The 24,926-nt window shown below is 30.9% G+C and overlaps 1 protein-coding gene across 23 annotated transcripts in view; it reads right to left on the bottom strand.

Moving 5' to 3' along the window:
- The window catches only part of LOC106663970 (ankyrin-3-like), a 137,592-nt gene that overhangs the window by 60,717 nt on the left and 51,949 nt on the right, over positions 1 to 24,926 (bottom strand). For 22 of the 23 annotated variants that reach the window (XM_024227413.1, XM_014389234.2, XM_024227417.1 and 19 more), the window contains one exon: positions 2,743 to 2,844. In XM_024227413.1, coding sequence (XP_024083181.1) covers positions 2,743 to 2,844 — 102 coding nt within the window. Of the gene's footprint in view, positions 1 to 2,742; positions 2,845 to 18,272; positions 18,450 to 24,926 lie in introns of those variants that run through there. The other variant, XM_024227412.1, reaches the window with a different exon arrangement.

Raw genomic sequence — 24,926 nt, forward strand, 5'->3', positions numbered from 1 at the left:
GTCGTAGAAACAGTTGAGTTATGGGATTTTGAAGAAATAATATGAACGATGATGTACTAAAGAAAAATCTGTATTTTCTTTTCTTTGTACCTAGACCTTATATATTTTAATATTTAGAGAGAAAAACCATAAATATACAAGTGTAAATTGTCGATTATCTTTTACAGTTTATTTAACCGTTATGACATGAGATGATGAATGACGTTACACTAAAGAAAAGGCTGTCTTTATTCTACTACGGTTTAATATTTATGGAGGAAAGCTTTAAAATGAGAAGCATAAATTACGGAATAATATATTGGATTTTAAATATTTATGGTTACATGACGTTTGCCAGTGTAAACAACTGAGTTATGAACCTGAAAAGAAAAAATATGAAATATGATAGACAAACGGAATTATTTTCCTTTTTTTCTTCTGACATTAGGCTAATAAATGTTAACAGTTAAAAAGTGAAACTATTTAGGAAGTTACATTTGCTGAATCATATTTTCGGTTTTACATTTTTAGTAAAGCATGATGATGACGAAAAATCGATACATTAGGAGCTCTTTTTTTATATTTTTAACGCTGACATTTCGTTAAGGTTATTTGACTATTTATTACTTGATATTTACTAGCTCAATTTAATAATTATATCGGAAAATACCGAATATTTTTATTACAAAACAATAGTTTTGACTTTTTTAAATTTTGATTGATGTTTTCCTTAAAAACGTTTTGTTAACCGTTCAGAAATTAAGCGGTGTGTAATGGTCGAATTTTGAAAGTGCGGAAAAAATTAGATGATTGATGATGGATGACGTAAATTGACGGTTTCATTTCATTTTGTTATAGTTATTACTGACAAGTGGACTCTGTTTTGACTTTTTTTATATAAATATATTTCTTGCAATAATTCAGAATTGTTAACCTAAATTCATGATTATTTGGAGATAGTGAGATGCGATCTGGTGTGACGTAGGTTTTAGAAAAACATTTTATCGTGCCAACGTTTCGATCTTTATTGAGATCATCTTCAGGGCCTGGGATTTATAAACACTGTTTAAATTTTACAAATATATGTACGATGCGAAAAAAATTAAATTTATACAATGCTAGAGATTTTAGATTCAATCGAAGTATTTGTATTCATTCAAATTACTAAATTCATGACCATTTTTCACAGAGAAAAATTAAACTGTGTGTACTATGCAATTTACAGGAAAAACACTGAGCCGGAAAATATTTTTTTTACATGAAATTAATCTAATTGAATGGTTTTAGTAAAGGACTTAAAACTTTGAATTGAATTATAGAATGCTGCTCTTTGGGATGAAGAACTGTTCATCTTCCAGTTGTACTTTCCATCAATTTTGTTTATTATTTTTCGCTCTCCTTTTACCTTTCCAAAATTGTCTTTTTTAATTTTTTTATCTACTGCTTATCTTTCAAGTTTATTTTTTCAAAAGTTAATTCACAGCTAAAACTGTTATTTTTGTAATAATATAATTTTTGTGTATTTACAATATTACAATCTTTGATAGATTATTCATTTTAAAAGATGCTGAACGTACAGAGCATCAATTAAAGATTTTTGTCTATAGTTTATTTTTGTCGATAGATTGTCCTGAATTGTATATTTACTACTACTCCTTTTTTTTCATTTTCTTTTATATACAAGTTTGTGACATAATGTTGAACTCATAAAAATCATAAAATCGCCAGAACATTAATAAAATAACAAACAAATCCCAAGGCTGATCTTAGTGATTTTATGTTTTTTTTATGAATTCAAAATTTTCACACCCAACCCTGGGTGTATGTATATTTACTAGTTCTATATGCTACGAGGATATATTTAATGATGTTGTTTATGATGTAATAAACCTATGTGAATATAATTATTAGTTAGATATATCCCAATAGATATGTATATATAATGTTGTTGTTTTTTTTAAGAAAAAACACACTTTTCAAGGATGAAGGTAATCATCAGACTTTCTTGTTAGAATAGAGATGATTTTTTAGTACATTTAGCATTACGAAAAACCTTGGTTTATGCTGTAAAAATTGATTTTTTGTTTCGTGTAGCCAGCCGGCCAGGACGACGCCAGTAATTTCAAGTTGTTTCAGATCGATTCTTACCCCTTCCATGGGATCTGAGTTTTATTTAGATCCACTCGCACATTGTTTCGGATACTGTACGAATCTTGATCTGTTTATCGATAAAATACAATTGGTAATTAATTAATAAAAGTTCTTTTTAATTTTCTCGTGGTGACGTTACAACCAACGTTAAATAATTACTTATTCTGGTTAAATTCAACTTAAAAGAAAAAATATTGTTCTGGTTTAGTTAGTCAATAATTTATTAGTTAATGCATGATTTGAACGTTTTTCTGGCTTTAATTATTGATTCAATTATTGATTTATAACATTTACATTTACAATTTCTTTAGCTGAAAATTATTTCATTTGTGATATATAAATAAAAATAATAAAAAAAATACTGGAAGACTTTTTCACTGTAAATGAGCTATAGAACAATCAAGGCGTATTCATCATTCAGATTAGGTTCATTTGGAATGCTAATAAATGTAAAATCTGTCAAGAAAATTTGCTGTGGAAAATAAAGAATAATTGGTAACAAATTAACAGTTTGTTTGAGAATTTTTTATACTAAACTAAAATTTGGCAAACATATATTTCTTGAATCTAATATATTTTAGGTTCTTTATCAAATATATTTCATCGGCTTACCGCATTGGAAGTGTTGATGTCGACATTATTCTTCAGCTGTTCGAGGACCTTGTCCAAGTGGCCAGCTCGCGCCGCTCTGAGGAATGCAGTATTCCCATCCGACTGTAAACAAAAAATACAGTTAAAAAACTCATGTTATAGAAGATCAATTCGAAAGGGTCAATTCAAGTCAAAACGTTTATACCGGAAGTCATACTGGAAAATATGGCCGAACGGATGAAAGGATCTATTTTTAGTAGACAGATCAACTAAACATCAAAAATGTTTACTGAATGATGACTGCCGCACATAAATCAACTTTTTTAACTAGAATATTTTATAATTTTAACTATGAAGCCTCATCCTGATTTCTTGAATAGACTCTCCAGGACAATCGAATTGCTGTTAAACTACTTAATTACATAAACTTTGGAGTGTGGGTTTTAAAATGATTTGCTTATTAATAAGTTTTTAACACCTATCAGATCTATTTTATTTCTGTCGAGTATTGATTGTTATGTATATTTACACGTTTACTTTTAGTTAACCGTTATGACTTTGCTGCGTCAACGATTGAGTTATAGAACTGTCAAAAGATATCACGCGATAAAAGATGATATACTAAAGAAAAAGATCTTTCTGCTCTGTATATTGTTATATGATAAATTAAATTTAAGTAAAACACTAAAACTAAAAGTGAAAATGTAAAAAAAATGTTTCGTGATATGTATAGATGTTTTATTATTTGTTAACCGTTATGACGTTTCACAGTGTGAGTTATGAGGTGGAATGTGAGAAGAAATAAGCCTGAGTATAAAATTTTTCTTTTTCTTTTCCTTTTCCCTGTCATTTATCTTAATTTATTTTAAGCAATATGGATAAGAATAAAAACGTACAAACCTAATTTACTTTGTAATGTTTTTACTACTTTTGTAATTTTTAGTACTACACAAAAATATTATGTACTATGCGAGTGGAATAAAAAATAATGGTTTTATTAATTCATTGGTTTTTATAATAATTTTAAAAATTGGGAGATATTTTTATTTCTTGTTGATGTCTGCAATCAACCTGCAGTTTTACAATCTAATCCTGATCTACATATTCTCATTGGATTTTGTCAATTTTAAGATATTTTTCTATTGTATTTGATATTCCGGATACATTATTGAACTATTAAAAATATACAAATTTCTAATCGACTGTGTAAATTTAATAATTGATGTTAGCCTTCTGGTCACAAGTGGAGTATGGTGGCCAAAATCTTGGCCAAATTAGAAAGATTGGCATGTTTTCAGTTGAGATAAAAAAGTCAATGGCACGAGCGGGATTCGAACCCACGATCTCCGGGTTGATACGCCACTGCTCTACCACTTGAGCTATCATGACCTCGATCCACTCGGACATCAACTTCCCATCTCAGCCACACCTTTTGAATTTTCCCTCCTTTTTGCCATTTTTCAAAAGGCGGACCACGAAACTAGTGAATCGAATAAGTTTAAAATGAAGTATCAGTTCACTAATGCTCTCCGTGGCCATTTCATTTGTCGCCGAGAATCAAATTGATTACACGACATTCGAAAAATGGCAAAAAGGAGGGAAAATTCAAAAGGTGTGGCTGAGATTGTAAGTTGATGTCCGAGTGGATCGAGGTCACGATAGCTCAAGTGGTAGAGCAGCGGCGTATCAACCCGAAGATCGTGGGTTCGAATCCCGCTCGTGCCATTGACTTTTTATCTCAACTGAAAACCTTATTAATTGTAATATATTAATTGGTCCAGCGGACCACGAAATTAGTGAAATTAATAAAATTTTTGATCTACCATTCTTTATAAAAATGCCTAGGGAAATTTTGGAAGAATAAAATCCTCGAATATTCTCAGATAGCCAGCAATGAAGGTTTTAAACTACTGCACTTTCAAACCAAACAATTTTTTGAGGTACGGACCAATAAGGCATTCTTAAGGATTAATCTTGGCTGATATTTTAAGCACATTTCTGGGCTAGCCCGACATTCAATTTTTATCGGAAAATAACTCCGAATAAATAGTGCAAAGATGGGTCCAGAATGGAACACGGATTGGCGGCAAGAGGTAGAAGGCACAAATTTTGACCTGAAAAATCCTCCAACTCTGTGAACAACTCGTGAATACTAAAAAAAAAGAAATTAAAAGGTGGATAGATACATATTTTAAGATAGACAAACAGGGAGGGTATAGATTCGTTTTCGTTCAACTCGAAGGTTTATGTGAGGCATGAATAATAAGTGGTAATTTAAAGGGACGACCTTGCTTAGGACTTTAAGGATAAGGCTTAGTACAAAGGACCTTTATATATTGTAAAAACCACTTTTTATATAGATTAAGGTACTAAATTTATACTTGACACCGGTTTTTCTTATGACCTTACTTTTAACAAATATCATTTCTGTTTTGTCCTTGTATTAGTAAAATATCCTGAATCTAAAGTACCCCGAGGGTCCCGGCAATGGACAATATCGATACGGTTGCCGTGGAGACCTCGCTCGATAGGTCACATACAATTTATATTCACTCGTTTTCCTATTTGCTCGCTCATAGCCGAAGAAAAAAATGACCCGCCTTTAAATTGAGATATTACGTTTTTGCATTTTTTTCTCTCGATATCCATATAATCCAGTCTTGTAGAGAAAACAATTTCAAGATTGCTTATGACAAAACCAAATAAAATGTCCTATTATCGCGACACAATTCTAAACAAAATAAATTGTGGAGATTTTTTTTTTTTTAAGTCATCATCATTAATTTCCTATACTTTAGTACATTTTTTAACCAGTTGGATAATGGGGTTAATCGGCCATTCCAAGTAAGGTGACAAGAACGTTGGTAGACCGTCTAAAAATACATTCTTCTTATCCAGATTTATCCGGGCTTCGTTCGTGGATCTACTACCGAGATTATATATAATTACTTTATTCTTTATTTGTTTCTTGATAAACAATTTTAAAAATGGTAAAAAAGCAAGTATTATACTAATATTATTAATGGTGTGACAATATCGTTGGAATTTTCATTTGACTTTGAGTTTTTTCAGTTTTGTTTTACAGGTGTTTTTTTTATGTTTTGATAGATTTGTGACATTTCCAAATCTGTATTTAGATTTAAACCTGTTGCGTGTGAATCGTCGGTCGATGAAATTCAAAGCTCAAACGACTCGCTCGCTGGTTATAAGTCGAAATCTGGGTTAAGTTGTCCCCTTGAAGGACTGTTTCCGCATGCGCCCAATGTTTAAAATTAACCCATCTGGACATTTCGTCTTTTTTACTGAACGTGCCTATTTTTTGAAAAAAATCTTTACTCAAAAAACAGAAAATGTACTTTATTCATTTTGCGACAGGGTGTTGTCATTTTTGATACTCGTTGAACCAACTAAACATAAATAACTTCATTTTTTTCTCTCCAGGTGTTTTCAGAAATTATTTGCAACCATCATAGTTAATATCAATTAGCAACAAGTCTTTTTTTATTATACTTAATTTATCAAACAATATTTTCATTTATTAAGCTAAGATTAGTAGTAAAGATACTTAGAAAAGTACTGATATTTTTGATACTTATATAGTGAAAATAGCGGTCAGGAAGTACTAAAGAGATATTTTCTGATATTGTTTTTTTGGTACGTCTGCTTCTTTCTGATATCTTGGGCTTATTTTTTTCGTTTTAGGCCCGGCAGGGGTCAGAAAAGTACTAAAGTAGTAAAAAGTCTTTTCTTCGTTTTTCTGGTACTTCTTGGTATTTTGTACTTAACAAGTATTTTTTCATTATGCTTATGCTTTTCGAACAGTATATTCATTTCTTAAGCCAAGATTTAATTTGACAATTACTAGAATTTTTGATACTTAAATAACGAAAATAAGGCCAGAAAAGTAGTGAAAAGACTTTTTTTTCTTATTTTATATATTTCCTTATTTATTATTTTTTATACATTATATATAAAGAATCTCATTACCATGTAATATACCAATAAGGGACTAAAATAAAATATATGTTTCAATTACAGTTTTAAAACCATGTTTACGACATTCCCCTCAACAAATAAAGTGGGTGGAAAAATAATATATATGTATCATTCGTCCAAGTATAAACACTTTTATGGGAATTATACCATGAGATTTCTCTATGTTTAGTTTCTGATGATGGGCCAGGAGCCCGAAGCATCCATGTAATTTGCTAAATTGAATAAAGGTTTTCAGCCACGGAGAACTTTGAATTGTTCAACCTATCAATAGAGACTTTGAAAAGTACTGAGATTTTGATATTTAAATAATGAACCCTACAAAGGTTTTTGTTTTAAAGGTGTTTTTAAAGACATGTGTTTTTAGATCATAGGCAAATTACATTAGTCATCGTCAGCCCTCTGAGCCTTCCTTAGCTTTACATTTCTTTTCTTATCTTTTTCGCGTATTAATCCTACTAATTATTATTATTAATTTTTAAGGGCGTTTTAACGGCTAAGGTCATTTCACGCCCTAACATCCCAAACCTTCTATCTTAGTTTAGCAATATCTCTTCTGAGTGATATAAAGCTCTGCCTCCAAACATTCACTCGTAAACTAATTTATCCTATTGCCATCCAACCTTTTAAAATTCTTAATTTGGAAGGCCAAATGTATGCAAAAATCCCATTTTAAATTACATATAAAATTTATTTATTTATTTTTTTTAAATTAGAATTCTGAATTTTTGTTCCATAATTTAAACATTTCCCATAGGCTTGAATGGCTAATAATAATAATAATAATGGAGTCAGACTAGCAACAGTCTCAGAATGAGTATAGGCTCATCCTAAAATTTTATTCTTCCATTCAAATATGATAGATAAACTAATTCTACATAACAATAATAAGAAACAAAACACAATAACACTTCTTTTTCTTTATCTTTTTTTTTTTTTTTAAATTAGAATTCTGAATTTTTGTTCCATAATTTAAACATTTCCCATAGGCTTGAATGGCTAATAATAATAATAATAATGGAGTCAGACTAGCAACAGTCTCAGAATGAGTATAGGCTCATCCTTATCATTTTATTCTTCCATTCAAATATGATAGATAAACTAATTCTACATAACAATAATAAGAAACAAAACACAATAACACTTCTTTTTCTTTATCTTTTTTTTTTAAATTAGAATTCTGAATTTTTGTTCCATAATTTAAACATTTCCCATAGGCTTGTATGGCCAATAATAATAAATAATGAAGTCAGATTAGCAACAGTTTCAGCATGAGTATAGGCTCATCCTTATTATTTTATTCTTACATTCAAATATGATAACTAATTTTACATAACAATAATAAGAAACAAAACACAATAACATTTCTTTTTCTTTATCTTTTTTTTATTTTTAGGGAGCTATTTTTCTTATTTAAATTGCGATTTTTGGCTTTGCAGTTTATTACCCCGCAATTTCATCCTATTAATTTCTTTATTTTTGTTGTTACAGCTGAGTTTTGATATTTTATGGTAGAACGGTAACCAACTCTCTCTTTTATTTTTCCTATTGCTAGTCTGTACCTCAGGGCCTCGACAATTGAGGGTAAAATGAGAAAAATGGCAAACACAAATATACAGAAACATGATAGTCTGGTTAGCATTCACACTCAAGAGTACTCGATATTCCTCGGGTTAATTGGAGATGAGCTACTTTCACGCTAATAAATTACACTCACACATTCATTCCCACTACCCCAGTGTACTCGATATTCCTCGTGGTAATTGGAATTTAATCCTTCCATTTGCGCTAATAAATTACATTCAGACAGCACAAATCATTCACACTACCACATGGTAGTCGATATTCCTCGGGGTATTTTGGGGATAAGCCCCTCCAATCACGCAAATATATACATACTTATAAACAAATAACATATATCACATAATTAAGGTTTTTAGTTGAGATAAAAAAGTCAATGGCACGAGCGGGATTCGAACCGACGACCTTCGGCTTGATACGCCGCTGCTCTACCACTTGAGCTATCGTGACCTCGATCCACTCGGACACCAACTTCCTATCTCAATCCCACCTTTTTGAGTTTTCCCTCCTTTTTTGCTCTCCGTGGCCATTTCATTTATCGCCGAGAATCCAATCCGATTACACAACATTTGAAAAATGGCAAAAAGAAGGGAAAATTCAAAAGGTGTGGCTGATATGGGAAGTTGATGTCCGAGTGGATCGAGGTCACGATAGCTCAAGTGGTAGAGCAGCGGCGTATCAACCCGAAGATCGTGGGTTCGAATCCCGCTCATGCTATTGACTTTTTTATCTCCACTAAAAACCTTAATTAATTGTAATATATTATTTGGTCAAGCGAACCACGAAATTAGTGAATTTAATATATCACATACATGAAGGCACAAAGATGCTATATACAATTAAAAACATTTATAGCCCTGAGATATTGGACCTGCCGTGCCTCAAGGGATGTCGTATTTCTTTCTTTGCTGACTTAGTTACTTGCAGTCTGTTATTATATACCCTACCGTCATAAGCTCTCCTCACAACGGACACCTACGTGGTCACACCTCTATTAGAAGCTGTCCGTGTATAACTGGTATGACCTATGCGCATACTTATTTTTTTATAAAATGTAATTTTTCAAACAGCATCGGCATTTATTAAGCCAAGACTTACTTTGAAATGAACTGAAATTTTTGATATTTAAATAATGCAAACAGGGGTCAGAAAAGTACTAAAGTGGTAACAAGTCTTTTCTTTGTTTTTCTGGTACTTCTTGGTATCTTGTACTTTACAAGTCTTATACCATTATGCTTATGTTTTTCAAACAGTATATTCATTTATTAAGCCAAGATTTAATTTGAAAATTAAAAGGAATTTTGATACTTAAATAATGAAAATAAGGCTAGAAAAGTTGTGAAATAGACTTTTTCACGTTTTTTTTGGAACGCCTGGTATCTCGTAGTTAACAAGTCTTATTTTATTATACTTAATTTTTCAAAAATTTTCGTTTATTAAACCAAGTTTTAATTTGAAAAGTAATGAGATTTTGATACTTATTGGTATCTTGTACTTTACAAGTCTTATACCATTATGCTTATGTTTTTCAAACAGTATATTCATTTATTAAGCCAAGATTTAATTTTAAAATTAATAGGAATTTTGATACTTAAATAATGAAAATAAGGCTAGAAAAGTAGTGAAATAGACTTTTTTCACGTTTTTTTTGGAACGCCTGGTATCTCGTACTTAACAAGTCTTATTTTATTATACTTAATTTTTCAAAAATTTTCGTTTATTAAACCTTAACAAGTCTTATTTTATTATACTTAATTTTTCAAAAATTTTCGTTTATTAAACCAAGTTTTAATTTGAAAAGTACTGAGATTTTGATGCTTAAATAATGAACCCTACTATGATTTTTGTTTTAAAGGTGTTTTTAAAGACATGTGTTGAATTTGAGACCATAGTCATCACATCCTATCAGTATTGTGCATCTATGTAAATGAGATCGATTTTTCTCTTATCCGATGTAGACTAGAACGCTAGTATGTACATTATCATCAAACATGTTTTTTCCTTTCTTTCTTTTTCCCATGCTCATCGATCGGTGGTTTTCGTTTGTCAGAGACCGTGGGTAGCGTTTTATGCCGTTGTAACTTTCAAAATGTCATAAATAAGATCGTTAAAAATACAGCGGATCGATAAACCTATCCGACTACAGTTGAAAAAAACAGACTAGAATTTTGGAGTAATCGAGAGGATTGTAAGCTTCAACCATGTGAAAATTTCAATAAATGGATTTAAATTTTATTGAACTGCCACCCTTTTGCCCAATTTACAAAATTACACCGGGCCAGACTTTCATTAACTTTCATTAGTGTAATGAGCTTATTGAAGTTAAAAACAATTATTATTTTCTAAACAAATGAAAATATGTTATTTCAAGCAATTTCATTTTATTGCATGATTATACACTTAGATTTCAGTACCTATCATTGTTGAATATTATTTACTAATTTTTTGTTTTAATATTAATAATCCTTGATATTGGCTTTGTCTAAATCAAATTTATTTGTTATAATAATCAAGACTTATTAAATTTAATGTCCCTCAGAGTTTTTAAGACTTAGATTTTCAGTCGTACTCATATATTTATAGTTTCATTTCAGGGGGATATACCAATAACAGAAATAATTATTAATTAATATTTACTAACTATTAACTTTTTATCGATAAACGAGTACAGAAATATATGTTCGTGTGTATAACACGTTCAGACTTGGCCCGAGGGAAGGAGGAATACGGCCGATTTAATCTGTCTATTTTGGAAGGAGAGAGTTAGGGTCTGGAAGAGAATGATGCCAAGGGAGGAGTCGAGGAATGTCTTCGGGGCTGAATTGAATTTCCTTGTAGGGTGTCGGATCCCCTTAAAACAATTGTTCTTGCACTACGGCGCAATAGTGTAATGATGAGAACGTGTTTTGTGTGTTTTTGTTTTATCAAATCCTAAATTGTTTGAACTAAGCTGGACAGTTTTGAAAAATGAATATTTAATAGTTAAAACTAGCTTATTCATTAATTACAAGGACTTAAGGACAAAGTCACTTAAGTCATAAGATCATTGCTTTTAAAGAGTTTTTTTAGTGATACTTGATGAAAAAATATTAAACACTTGCCCCAGCATTCTGCCAAAGGGCCCTAGAACCCCAGCAAAATTAAGTAATTTAAACATTTTTTATAAAGTTTTCTACCTTTGGTGTACATGTATTTCAAGTTTATTATATATCAGCCGATTCGTTTTTAGCGTATGTTATGAAAATTATATGTAGATTGATTAAAATCATGCTAGATATGAAGTTAAGAAGTGAAAACTTACAAAAACCAACCTTTTCAGTAATGTAGACAAAAACCATTTGTTTTATTTCAACATCTACGATATCCATGGCTTACTGCCAAATACAACTTTGACAGTAATACTAGGGAACGAGTGACGTAACAACGTAACAAACTAGGTTAAAATATATATATATATTTTTTAGAAAGGAACAAGTTGGATCAAAATCACTATTAACTCGAGTGCAATTGTTTGAGGCATATCAAAATATACATTTTTTCTCAAATTTTTTGCTTTCTACTAAATATCTTCGATTTTTTTCAAAAATAGTGATAAATTAGGCCTCAAACACCAAACCAACAGAAGACACAAGGGTTTCTCACACCTCCAGTTTTAATTTATTTATTGAGACCATTTTTATGCTATTATGCGTTCAACATTCTAAAGTCCTGCCAAGATTCCTGTGGACCGGTGAATTTCAAAGGTATTGGGAACACTTATCTTGTGATTTATGGTATTGGGAAGGCGAAATATTTGCGAGTAAAAAGTTTTTTAGATTTTCCATAAAATATGTATTCACGTTTTGTTTAGAAAGTGGAAAACGAATTTTTCAATATTTACTAGCCGTCAAATAGAAATTTGTCTAATGACCTATTATTTTTGTGAAAAATTATTTATTCGTTTCTGGAATCAATATGAAAATGTCAAGGAATTTGCTTGGTTTTAAAAACAATGTGATTATAGCACAAAGTATACAGTTACGGAAGACCGTCAGGTCTTGCGGGTTTAGCATCCATACCCCGGCCCTACTGTTCAAAACAGTTTTTTCGTTGTTGATGAAATCAATTTAATAATAAATATCTCTTATAAATTTATCGNAATTTAAAAGTTAAGTATAAATAAAACATAAAATTAAGTATTGATTCAAGCTTAGCGAGTAATTTATTTTTGAGAACTTATACGAGAAACTTGCCACGACCAAGTTTTAGAAGCAATCAATTTTCGCGTTTTCCAGCCTATATAAGTATTGTTTTTATGTCAATTGTTGCCTGTAATGTCAATTATGTCGGTTTTCAATATGAGATTTTACAAATAAACTAGTCGAAGTTAAAATCCTAGTAAATAATCCTATTTGAACTTTTAGGACTTGGTATCGATTTTTCCTCAGAACCATCGTGAGATTAGAGAGACAAACAGCCTTAAAAACTAGCAAGTAAGGTCATAGTCAAACCGATGAGTGCATCCAAAATTTACAAAACCTGGGAAAACACAACAACCTGAAAAAATCATAGTTATCAGGTCACAAAGAACAACATTTGGGTAATGAAAATGCACAGAAACTGGCCAGAGAAGATTTTGGAAAACCATATACAGGCCCACTAGAAATTTCTCCGGTTTGGATGGCATGCTGTGTACCCTTTTACGGTAGCATGTACGTCTCTCTCTAACTCTCTCTCTCCCTCCTTCCTTCTTACTTATTCTCTCTCTCTATTTTTCTCTCTTTTCTTATATATGTGTGCTAGTTTGTCGTACATTTCGAGTTTTACTTACATCAGTAATAGAAATACTATAAATAAATAATTAATTTAAAGAAAAATTAAAAATTAAAAAACGAAAAGGTATCAACTTTCTATGCTGTTAATATGCTGATAAAAACATATTTAAATTGTGTGTTAACTTAACCCCTTTACCCCCACCCCACCAAAACTACTACAACCCCTTTAAAAGTTTATTTTTGCAATGTTTAATAAAAGGCAAACAAATAAATATAAAAACGAACAAAATTACGGTAATTCGGTGGGTGTTACTGTTTTAAAGTTAGAGCTTCCCCTCTAACGTCTCTGACAAAGTTAAAAATAGTTCTTTGTCATTTCACACTCCGTTAAGTACATAATGGTCGACCAGTTGTACAGTAATTTGTAAAAATGTAAAAAATTTGGGCTGAAAGGATGATCCACTAGGATGGAATAATAAAATCGTTTGCGTCTATTAGATTCTATCTTGTAAAATGATAAATGATTGTAAAAGTAAGAATATTAAGCTGATATTCCTTTCCTGATTAAAAAAATCAGTGAATACAATTTAGTTTCTTAATTTTTTTGTTTTCTAATTGTTTTAGATTTTTTTAAATCGGGATAAACTTGGCCTAAAACGCCAAACAAAACAGAAGACACTGGAGAAGGTAATACATTTGTCTATTAGACTCTATATATGCATCCCTTTGCCTTTAATTTATTAATTTTGAATACTTATTAAACTCATAATAACAAGAAAAGATGAATCTAGTGGAATTATTCTAGTAGTGACTGTGTTTAGAAACCATTTGGTCTCTTTTAACCTTGAAATCCGACCCGTGTTTAATAAACATAAGCATGTCTATTGTATGATGAAGTAATTAATAAAAATAATATGTAAATAACTTTTGTTTGAAGCTTGAATTTAACATCTAATTAATAAGTATTTTTTCACAAGAAGTGAAAAACAGAAACATTTGTGTGAAAAGAGATCATTTCCTTTTATAAGACAAGTCAACATTTTTAGGATAGACCGGAGATGATGTTTCGATCGACCTGTCTTCAACAGTAATTTTGTATGTTCCGAATCGTAAATGTAAATTGATCGAGATGATAAGCTTGTTTAAAGCTGGATGAGCTTAAAACGGAAAGGAAAGCAGGGTTTTGTAAACGTAAAAGGCCAACAAGTGACCTGTCAGTCAGGTTGAGTTTTGTTGACGTCATCCCAGTATTGATCTACGATCATCTCTCGCCTTTACCGATCCCGAGTCGCCGGTAAGCGCCCAGCAGCCCATGTCCGAAAAGCGTTCTGACATTATCTGTTTTTCCACTCCAGTTTGGAGTGTTACACGTGTTGCATGTAAACACTTGACGTATTTCTCTCTCAGAGATTAATTCGATTTGTTTACTACATTGTGCCGAGAGATAATAAACAGGTTGTACCAAATATAGCCAAATAATAAACCACTCAATGGACAGAAAATTCAAAAAGTGGTTAAGTCTTTGCTTTAGGGTTTTCTGGTACTTCTTAGTATCTTTTACTTAACAAGTCTTATTTCATTACACTTATTTTTTTCAAACAGTACATTGATATATTAAGCCAAAATTTATTTTGATTTTAATTTGAGTAGAAAACGTATTTTAACTTTGATTCTGAAAAAAATATATTTTAACCTGCTTTGCTTCCTCATTTTTCAATATCTACTAGGTGCCAGTTAGAATTTTAACTAGTGGCCTATTGTTCTATTTGACCTATTTATTAGTTTTTGGTTTCAATATGAAGATATCAATGAATTTCCTTGATTTTATAAATAATTCATTACGGTGTAAAAACATACAGTTACGAAAGACCGTTAGGTCTTGATGGTTATCATCCACATCCCGGTCGTGCTGTTCAAAACAATTTTTTCGTTCTTTGTTGATAATTTTATTTGCCATTAATTTAACTTCCTTGCACGTCTTGAGGTCGCAATATAATACAGTTAAGACGGTTTTGTCTTCATTTTCGATCCTGCTGACCATTACAACAAAATCTACTTTTAAGAATCCATAGCGAAATATTGAAACAATGGAAATAAATTGAGATGGTTGCGAAAAGAGAATAGAAGGTTATTTGAACTCATCAATTGATCAATAACAACGTGTAAAATTAGAGAGTCCTTTTCGTTTCGCTGATTGAATTATTACATTTTTGGTGTTTTTTTAATAGCAAAATATTGAAGTTGAGTACTGAAGATAAATTAAAGAAAAAGAAAAAAAAATAGTAGTACTTACCCCAAACTACTCCTTTTAATTATATCTATACTTCACTATACTGTAATTCCCCCAGTCCTTGATGATGACCCGAATAAATGTCGAAACGTCGGCACAAATATGAAAAAATTGTTTTTCTAAACTACCTCATTTTTTGACCGCTCCTCACGAATCCAACAAATTATATCTATATTAATCAAAGTTTCAAATTTTATCAAATTGACTCTTTATATTTAGAGTGATAGGTTCAAACTTGCAAATATTAATACAATATATATCTTGTGACACATTTTATATATACTTATAAAGTTAAGAATAAATAAATGCATAAAATTAAGTATTGATTCCAGTGTAGCGAATAATCCTTGTGAACTTTCTGCTTTGCACCATTTTATAGTGACACGACCAAGTTTAGCATCAATCAAGTTTCACGTTTTTCATCCTATATAAGTATCATTTTTATTTCACTTGTAGCTGTCATGTCAATTATGTCGGCTTTCAATATGAGATTTTACAAATAAACCTGTAGGACTTAAAATCTTAGTATATAATCCTCTTTGAAACTTTTTTGTGCCACAAAAAATCTTGAAAGAAGTTACAAGATTACATTGGCACAAGAATCATCATGAGATCAGCCAGCCAAACAGCTTTAAAATTACTATCAAGTTAGGTCCATTCAAATAGCCAATGAGTGCTTGCAAAATTTAGAAAACTTGGGAAAACACAACAACCTGACAAAATAATGGTTGTCAGGTCACAAAGGATATTTGAATAATGAAAAGCAGACGAACTGGAAAAATAAAGATTGGCCCAATTGAACTTTCTCCGGATTGGATGCCAAGTTGTGTACCCTTATGTTAGGAAGTAGGTATCTATCACTCTAACTCTCTCACTCACTCCCCCCTCTCTCTCACTCTCTCTCTCTCTTTCTTACTCACTCATTCAATTTCTCTCTGTCTCCTTTTATTTTTTCTTCTCTTTCACTTTTTCTTTTCGTCAATGTATGTATATACTAATTTATGGTACATTTCGAGTCTTGTTTAAATCAGTAATATATTAATTCGAAAAAAAAAGAAAGAAAAGCGAAAAGGCATCAATTTGTTTTGCTATAAACATAGTAAAAAATATATTTAAATTGTGTAATTACAACTACTTTAAAAGTTATATTTTAGCAGTGTTTAATAAAAAGCAAAGAAATTGAAATAAAAACGAACAAAAATATGGTAATTCGGCTAATGTTATCGTTTTAAAGTGAGACTTCTTCTCTAAACTTCTATAAAAAAGTTTTAAAAAAATTTAAAAATAAATTAAATAAAGTACATAATGGTAGTCCTAATTTGTAGTAATTTGTAAAAAGAGAACAACAACAACAACAAAAATCCTTGAATACAATTGTTTTGGGCAAAATTTTTCGCTTTAAAATTGTCTTTGATTTTGTGATAAACTTGAATACCAAACAAAACAGAAAACACTGGAGAATATAATACATCAATTTTATATCTTCAGTTTTAATTTTTTTAATGAGACCATTTTTATGATACTACGTTTTAACGTTTTGAAGTCCTGCAAAGATTCCTGTAGATCGGTGAAGTTCAAGAGGTTCAATAGTTAAATAAATTCTAGTGAAAAATTATTTATTAGTTTTTGCCTTCAATAAGAAGATATCAAGGAATTTCAGCGGTTTTAAAAACAAATTCATTACGGGGAAGGAAGTATACAGTTACGGAAGACCGTCAGGTCTTGCTGGTTTAGCATCCTCACCCCGGTCCTATTGTTCAAAACAGTTGTTTATTGTTTATGAAATCAATTAATTAATACATATATGTAATAAATTTATATATATATATATATATATATATATAATTATCATGCCGTTGAGAAATGAGATTAAAAGGGGAAAAATTGACACTGATATTCCAGAAGCAAAAAAAATTTGAAACTTCAAATCTCCCTCTATTTTTTTTAAACTTAATTTAAAAGTTAAGTATAAATAAAACATAAAATTATGTATTGATTCAAGTTTAGCGAATAATTTATTTTTGTGAACTTTTCTGCTTTGCGCCATCTTATACGAGGAACTGAGTGGCACGACCAAGTTTAGAGTCAATCAAGTTTCGCGTTTTCCAGCCTACATAAGTATTGTTTTTATATCAATTGTAGCCTGTAATATCAATTATGTCGGTTTTCAGTATGGGATTTTTACAAATAAACCTGTCGGACTTAAAATCCTATTAAATAATCTGCTTTGAACGTTTAGGACTTGTTGGTATCGATTTCACCAGGGGCAGGATTTCACCTGCTTCTTTCCCCCAACATAAACTATTTATTTAAAGTGTAATGTCAACTATCATCCAAGTTAGCAGATCTGTGGTTTTTTGCGCGATATTCTTCCATCGAATGATTAAAGTGGCGAGGAAATGGATCTGTTGCGTTACCGGAAAGATCAATTTCACTCTGAGTGGGCGCGCCTGCCTTCTTATCGAAAGTATGTTAACTCAGATGGTTTACTGAATTCAGAAACATTTTCGTTAAGATTTTCTGTTTTGTTGAGTTTTAAAAGATTTATTTTTAACAGAAACTTAAATATATGATTTTTAATTTTTTGTATGAATAAGAGTGTTTTTCTAAGTAGTGTTCTAAGTATATCAGAAATTTTATATTGTTGTATGTGTTTAAACAATGTATTAAAATAATTAAATATAGTTTAAAAGAATAATAAAGGTTAATGATCCACCCTGTGAGGAAAATGGCCGCCAATTCTTCTACCAGTTTGCCAATCCTAATTTTATTATTATTTTCCTTTCCTTTTCTAATTGGACTTCATGATTTCTAACTCAACACGAAACAATTCTGTTTAAATAATAAAAAAAATCCAAACAGAATAGTTCCAAATTTATACAATTCTTTTTTTTCCAATAATCACATATGTGATACTAAAAAAATAACCAGACCTGGGGTTGGGTCTCTGTGACCATGACTAGTTGAGAAGGGGACGGTTTGTTGCTGAGGAAGCAAGCAGCACACAATCGCACTCTGACTAGAATCTGAACCGGACTGAAGGGTAGGGCCTCCCTTATCAACCACCCCGAGTTGCCAACATAACGAAATGCCATTCCTCGCCCTCTAACATTTCTACCCTCTTTATTATAATATTTTGTCAATGAATAAAAGGTCCACCTGGTATATATGCCACTGGCTGTAAATTTAAAAAAAATGAATGGACGAAACGATTGAAAATTTGTAATTTTGGTTTTATAAACAAAAAATTGTTTTATTTAATTATACCCAAGGGTTATTCACTATTTTTGTATGTTATTATTATTTTATATTTTTATACATCCGAATTATTATAATTAGATAAAGTTTAAATTAAAGGGATATTTTTTTTATAGAAGTCAAATGCTCACAAGTATTTTTTTTATAACCATAAAAAAATCAACACATCAATTTGGTCAAAGTTTGCTTTATTTTATTTATTTGATTTTGTGGTGACACTAATATTTTGAAAATAAATTAACATAATTGTAAGATTTTAAAAAGTTGAAAGAATTCTTCCAATTTCTAAACATAAAATTACACCATTATTTTTGTCATGTAAATTATTGTATTTCATCTGTTATTTAGGCCGAACGGACTATATTTTAAATAATTAGTTAAATTAATTATATTAATTTGAATTTTACAATATAAAACGCTTTTTCTTGTTTTCTTTTGATGACTTTACAATAAATGCTAAAGAACAGAATAAATTGAAGGTTTTTTGAGGCAAAAATGTAAAAACGAAGTGAATATAGAGATAGGTAAATAAAATAGAGACATTTATACATGTTATTGTATAAAAAAAGCTTTGTTCTGCGAGAAATCGATATTGGCACGTATTCAAGTTTTATTTTCATGTTTATTCATGCTGTGAAAGTAAGACGTGTTAAATCGACGAAAACAAAAAGACCGATCCTTCCCATAACACCCATAAGGTCGGGATATTACGACCAGTTATGTTGGTAGACGGAGGGGAGGAAATCCTGTAGATGTCGGGCCGACTAGGGGGCGTATCGGGGCGCTGCATAGCAATCGATATGGTTCCGCTTTCCATCGGAATCTACATGCTCGAGTTCCGAATTGTACATAATGGAAACGAGAAAGTACTGCTGCCTTAGACAGATGTATTGTTCAGGCAGTACGCTTTAAATATTTTTTTTTAACAAAGGCCTACTATTCAGACATTGTTGAGTCTTTCAACGATTTTTGAAAGACTTCTTTGGCAATCTGTTTATATTAATTAACAATTTAATTTTTTTGACGTGATAATTCAAAAGAAATTCAACTTCAATTACATAAGAATACAAGTTCTTTTCCTGTTTTTTTTCTTCTCTCTCTTTCTCTCTTACTTCCTCAATCACTCACTAACGCTTTTGATCTCTCTTTTTCTCACTCACTCATTTTCTCACTTTCTCTCTCTCTCATTAAAATCTAACTTCTTGACACCTCATAAGTTAGTTTTTTCTATGTTTTATTGCTAGTGATGGCGCCAAACGTCAACTAAATTATTTTTAACTATAACTGTAATAACTCTCTCCCATACTAACTCTCTCACTCTCTCTCTCTCTATCTTTTTTCCTCCTCTCTCTCTCTCATTCTCACTCACTCACTCCCTTATTCTATCTCTTCTCTCTCTCTCTGTCACGCACTCACTCACTTCTCTCGCTTTTTTTTCTCTCCCTCTCTCTTCCACTCACTTAATCACTCTCTCACTCTCCCACACTAAGTCTCTTTTTCATTTTTTGCCCTCTTTTTTTCTCTCTTTCTCTCTCTCATTAAAATCTAACTTCTTGTCACCTCATAAGCTGATTTTTTCTTTGTTTTATTGCTAGTGATGGCGCCAAACGTCAACTAAATTATTGTTAACTATAACTCTCTCACTCTCTCTATCTTTTTTTCTCCACTTTCTCTCTCATTCTCACTCACTCATTCACTCCTAACTTTTCTTTTTTCTCTCTCTCTCTTTTTCTCTCACTCCTTTACTCTATCTCTTTTTCTCTCTCTTTTTTACTCACTCACTCCTTACTCTATCTCTTACTCTCTTTCTTTCTCACTCATTTACTCCCTTACTCTATCTCTTTCTCTCTCTGTCACTCACTCACGCACTTTTCTCTCTTTTTTCTCTCCCTCTCTCTCCCACTCACTTAATCACTCACACACTCTCTCTCTCTCTCTCTCTCTCTCTCTCTCTCTCTCTCTCTTTCTCATTAAAATCTAATTTTTAAAAACGTCTTAAGTTTGTTTTCCTTGCTTTATTACCAGTGATGAAGCCAACCGTCAATTAAATATTATTGATCTATCTCTCTCTTTCCTCTCTCTCTCTCTTTCTCTCTTTTACACACACACACAAGCGCGCGATCACACTTTAATATATTTAAATATATCTTATTAAGAATTAAGCTTGCTTTTTCTTCTTTTTATGCCCAGTGATGACGCCAACCGGCAATATAATGCGGTTGTGTTTTTCAAGGCTGCTCGATGGCAGTTTATTTATTTTATAAACAAGCCTAAATCCGTCCGTTTAACGGATAATCAAGTTCGACGCTGACGCTTTTACGGTCGCACGATTTCTTCGGCATCAACAAAGCACGTCTCAGTAATTATTATTGACCTGGTTAAGCCAAGCGGACACAGCTGTACGCATTTAGTAGTATTTCTTGGCTGACCTAAAATGATTAAGGCCTTTTTTGAAAACCTTATAAACTGGAATCAAACATCGATCAGTCAACTCTCGGTTAGAAGTCTACACGTAAAATGTCGCTTAACTCATACATATTTTATGAACAAAAATAATTTATTTGTTATTGATTCGTGTGATTATTATGTGATGATTTATGAATAATCCTGAAATAGTATATTATTACATAGTCAATTATGTCCAGTAGACAAGATTATAACGTGTAACACATATGTTATCAGTTCAGTAAAAAGGATCTATTTGGAAACTAGTAAAATATAAAAATATAGAACCCAGAAGGAATGTCCAAGCGAAGATACTCTATTAGTCTTAAATTTTATGCAAAGAAACAAGGAAAAGTTTTCAGGGCGATATTTTTTAGTTAGTTTAATCCATAAATATTTTCTGCTGTTCACATAATTGTTCAGGAAGTATAACTACAGTATTGCATAAGAAGGATATTCGTACTTAATGATAGGAATGAAGTCCTTGGCTGTATATACAGGGTTTTCGGCTACTTGTGTTGCAAACTTTGGCAGTAGATTCTCTATTCAAAAGAGAATCAAAAAGTATTAATTAACTATGGTCCGAAACTCAATAGATTCGGAGTTATTACGTTTTTTCTGAACTTTTAATATTTTACGACCTTACTCCACATAAACCATGATAACTCCAAAACTAAACGGTTTTGGACAAACGCGTTGAAACCATTGAAGACTACGTGAAATTTCCAATAAGATGTGATTAATATTTAACATGTAAACATTGGTGAAATAACTGTTTTAGTAGCCAGAACTTTGAACAATAATTTTTTTATGTTGAAAAAATTACTATAGTGATTCTGAACTACTATTTCTAAGCCTAGAGACCAGCAAATTTCAGAAAACTTACTCCATCTAATATCCTTTTTAGTGGTGCAATTGCTTTCTTAATTACTTTTTCAAATATGAAGAAATTGATGAAGGAAAAAAAACCGTGGTTGAAGGATTGGTAAGGTGTTAAAGTAAAAAAAAAATACTTAAGGAAATTTTGAATAAATTTATTAAACGTTTTTTAATTTTGATTCGCAATGCCTTCCACCGTCCGAAACATATTTTTGACGCGCTGCCATCGCATTAAAACCGCAAAACCCGTACATAAGATGTACGTCAATGTATTCTCCATTAGAAAAATTAGCCATATTGTTAACAAAATATCACATAGATAACTAAAAAAGTTGCATCTTCATAACTGTTAAAACTATTTTATTCCGGGGAATAATAATACATTAATTCTTTAATCAAAGTTGCAGCCGTGTTGGTAAATAAGTAAACATTAGCACTATTTCGGTTTCCAACACAAATTTTAAAAAAATTTAGTAAATTTATTCAAAATTTCCTTAAGTTTTTTTAAAATTTTCCACCTTACCAATCTATCAGCCACGGTTTTTTCCTTCTCTCCATCAATTTCTTCATCTCTGAAAAAAAGTAATTAAAAAAGAAATTGCACTAATAAAAAGGATATTAAATGGAGTACGGTTTCTGAAATTTGCTGGTCTCTAGGTTTCAAAATAGCAGTTTAGAATCACCATAGTAATTTGTCAACTTGAATTTTTTTTTCAAGTTCTCGCTACTAAAACACTTATTTCACGAACGTTTATAAAGTTAATTATTATCATATCTTATTGAAAATTTAACGTAATTTTCAATGGGATCAACTGATTTGTCCAAAACCTCTTAGTTTCGGAGTTATCATTGTTTATCTAAAGCAAGGCCGTGAAATCTTAAAAAATCATAAAAATTGGAATAACTCCGAAACTGCTGTGATTCGGACCAAAGTTAATTAGTACTTTTTGGTTCCATTTTGAATGTAGAATCGACGGGGAAAGTTTTAACACGAGTAGCCGAACACCCTGTATAGCGAGTGAGTAGGTATGCTACCCGATATGAAAACTGTGCTAATGTCACCAGAGAATCTTTGGCTTTTCTGTTACGATTTTTGAGAATATATAATTTGTTTTTATTATAGTTGATGTGAATATACAAAATTTTTGGTGATAATGTGCTTTTCGCGAGATTTCCTCCTGTGGTCTGCAGATCGATATAACTTGGTCGTTACCTATAATTTTGTTCTGTCTATTAGCTGGGCTTAAACACTAAATTTTGAAACAACTAAGAAAAACCCAAATTGCGACTCTCGTGGCGCAAAAGGTTCGTTTAGTAAATAACTCAAAAAGTAGTTTTGCCGCCTAATATCAAAACCTCAATTCGGCATTTCGCCATTATCAGTGTGTCTTTGGGATTCCGTGAAATCTTTTCAAAAGATTGATTTTCATAAAATATCAAACCCACCCCTTAGTAAATCATTTTCTTACTACGTTTCAATTATTGTACTTAAAGCCAATGATATACTTTTAAATTAGAATGTGTCTCATTTCTATTTTGTTGAAAAGCATTCGATCAACCAACTTGATTTTTAAAAAATTGAACAATAAATTTTAAAATAAAAAGATTATAAACACGTAAGAGGAATAGATTTACATTGGTCGATGTTCGTTTCATTTGATAGTTTAAAATGCCAAATTTTGTTTTTAAACCTGATTTAAACACTACATTTTGAAATAACTAAGAAAAACCCAAATTAGGTCACTCGTGACGCAAAAGTAAATAACTCAAAAAGTAGTTTTGCCGCCTAATATCAAAACCTCATCCTAAAATCAGTATTACAGGTATTTTTGATCGTGTTTTATCACAAAATTAAAAGAAAAAATTGGACAGTTTTTCAAGTTCATAAACAGTCAAATTTTATTTTTCTACCCCGTCCTTTCAACTTAACCAACTCAGTGTGTTTGCAAAATAAGGGCCACAATTTGCAATAAAAGGGGTCGATTTAGACAAATATATTGCACTTTTTTAAAAACTTATTACGAAATATTTTACAAATTTTTCTTTTCAGTATTTTAGAGCAATTTTAATAAACTATGATAGTATTATGCAAGTAGTTATGTTTTTACAAATTAATATTTTTTTCTAAATTCACTATTTTTCGTGGTCCGCTTGACCAATTAATATTTTTTTTTAAATCTCTGTTTTTGTTGCTTGACAAAAACTTATTTCGTATTTAAGTTGTATGTATTTCTGCCTATAATAAACACCGTACGCTTAATTTAGTTACGTTTTAATTATTTTATTTATTGCATGTGTATAGCCAGATTAATCCAATTTATTTACACTTTTGAATTAAAATTAATATAGAAACAAAGAAATTTTGTACATTCAATAAACCTAGTAAAAAGTTATCCAAAATAAATTTTATAAAACGCCAGCGTATTGGCTCCCAAGAGACCAAATATTTATGATAGTTGGCAAAGGTCAGCGAGAGATTATTTAAAGCCCCTGTTTATAAAGCTCTTTGGGGAGGTGATCGATCAACATTGGGTGAAGCAAGCAAATAAAAAAACTTTTAAAACGTTTAAATTTCATTATAAATATTTAAAAATCGTTTAGGACTTGATTGATTGCTTGGAAAACTGTCGTCCTCATCGTTCGAACAGAACTTCCTATACATGAAGTAAAAACTTTCGTTTATAATTTCCCATCTTAAAAAGCGATCTTAATACTGTTTAGTAAAGACTTTTAGGAAGTGAAGTCAGGATAATTTCGGTAACTATCCAGTAAAACTTGCGGACTTTATATTCTAACTTTGTGAACTGTGAGTTAATTAATTTCCTTTCTTAGGTTAAGATTTTCATTAGAACCTTACAACAAAATTAAACGATTTTAACTACATTTCATTGCAAGTGATTTTATTATGTTTTTATTTTTAAATAAAACTTACCAAGTTATTTTCAAATAAAATTTTCTGCTTGATTCAAATCAACGGATAATACGAATAGGAGCGAAAAAGAATC

The sequence above is a fragment of the Cimex lectularius genome, unplaced genomic scaffold (assembly GCF_000648675.2).
Source record: "Cimex lectularius strain Harlan isolate CLEC.00 unplaced genomic scaffold, Clec_2.1 scaffold86, whole genome shotgun sequence".
Lineage (NCBI taxonomy): Eukaryota > Metazoa > Arthropoda > Insecta > Hemiptera > Cimicidae > Cimex > Cimex lectularius.